The following is a 1,052-nucleotide window of genomic DNA, read 5'->3' on the forward strand; positions in this document are numbered from 1 at the left end:
CACTGATGTTTTAATTACTCTTTCTGCATTATTTTTAAAGACAAAATAGCATGTGACTGGTAATCTTTCTCTTCTCGCTAGGCTCTTCTGCTATTTTGGGTGACTTCTGTTTTACCAATATCCTGATCCTCAATTTCTTGACATTTTCATCTACATGGAGTGTTTTTCCCATTCCAGTTCAGCCGTTTACTCCCATAACCCCATCCTGAACCTTATTCCTTGAGTCGTCTCTGCTTCTTTTTTTTTTTGGTTCTATAACTTTATTGGACAATCAGCAGTTAATTCTCATCCTCACTATCTGTAGATTTTTGAAAGTAGGGACAGGTACATAGGTAACCAACATATAGAGCTTGTTTGGGGAATCTTCATCTTCATTACACGTTCTGGACGACTGCACACAGATATGGTATGGGACATTCCTTATTCCTTTGGTCCAGACAGCTTTCTTGAGCCTGGTGTCAATGTGTAAATCTGGAGTTCCCATCTGCTTCATGGCAAATTTCCAGATTATTTTGAGTGCCCGAGGGGCACACTTCTTGAAACCCACTCCTTGGATGTGCTTGTGAATGTTGATAGCGTATTCTTTGGTCACCACCTCATTGATGGTGGACCGACCCTTCTTCTCGCCACCCTTCTTTGCGGGAGACATCCTGCCATGCCAGGGTTGGAAAGGAAGAGAGAAAGGGATTGTGGGAGGATCTTCTCTGCTTCTGATATCATATAGGCAGGATCACAGAGATGACCACAGCCTCCTATCCTTCCATCCTTCCAAATAGCCATCAAATCTATTGGGTGGACCAAAATGTTCATTTGTTTTTTTTCCGTAAGATGGCTCTAGTAGCACTTAGTTATCTTTAACTTTATTTGAAACAATTTTGTTAGATTTTATGTGACAACTGTCATATCAGCATGCATTTAAAAAAAGACTTATCAAAATTGGTGAATTTTTATGTAGCCATTTTAATATCGAAGATGGAAGAAGAAAAGCAACATTTCTGGCATATTATGCTTTATTATTACAAGAAAGGTAAAAACGCAACTGAAACACAAAA

General features: G+C 39.2%; 1 protein-coding gene across 1 annotated transcript; it reads right to left on the bottom strand.

The window, feature by feature from the left end:
* Positions 1 to 271: 271 nt before the first annotated feature.
* On the bottom strand, positions 272 to 649 carry LOC309830521 (large ribosomal subunit protein eL31-like; the record flags this gene model as incomplete). Its single annotated transcript, XM_082667121.1, has 1 exon — positions 272 to 649. One exon carries the CDS (start codon positions 647 to 649, stop codon positions 272 to 274), a length of 378 nt encoding a protein of 125 aa, XP_082523247.1.
* Between the last annotated feature and the right edge of the window lie 403 nt (positions 650 to 1,052).

Source organism: Grampus griseus (genome assembly GCF_964374135.1).
Source record: "Grampus griseus genome assembly, chromosome: 12".
In the NCBI taxonomy this organism is placed as follows: domain Eukaryota; kingdom Metazoa; phylum Chordata; class Mammalia; order Artiodactyla; family Delphinidae; genus Grampus; species Grampus griseus.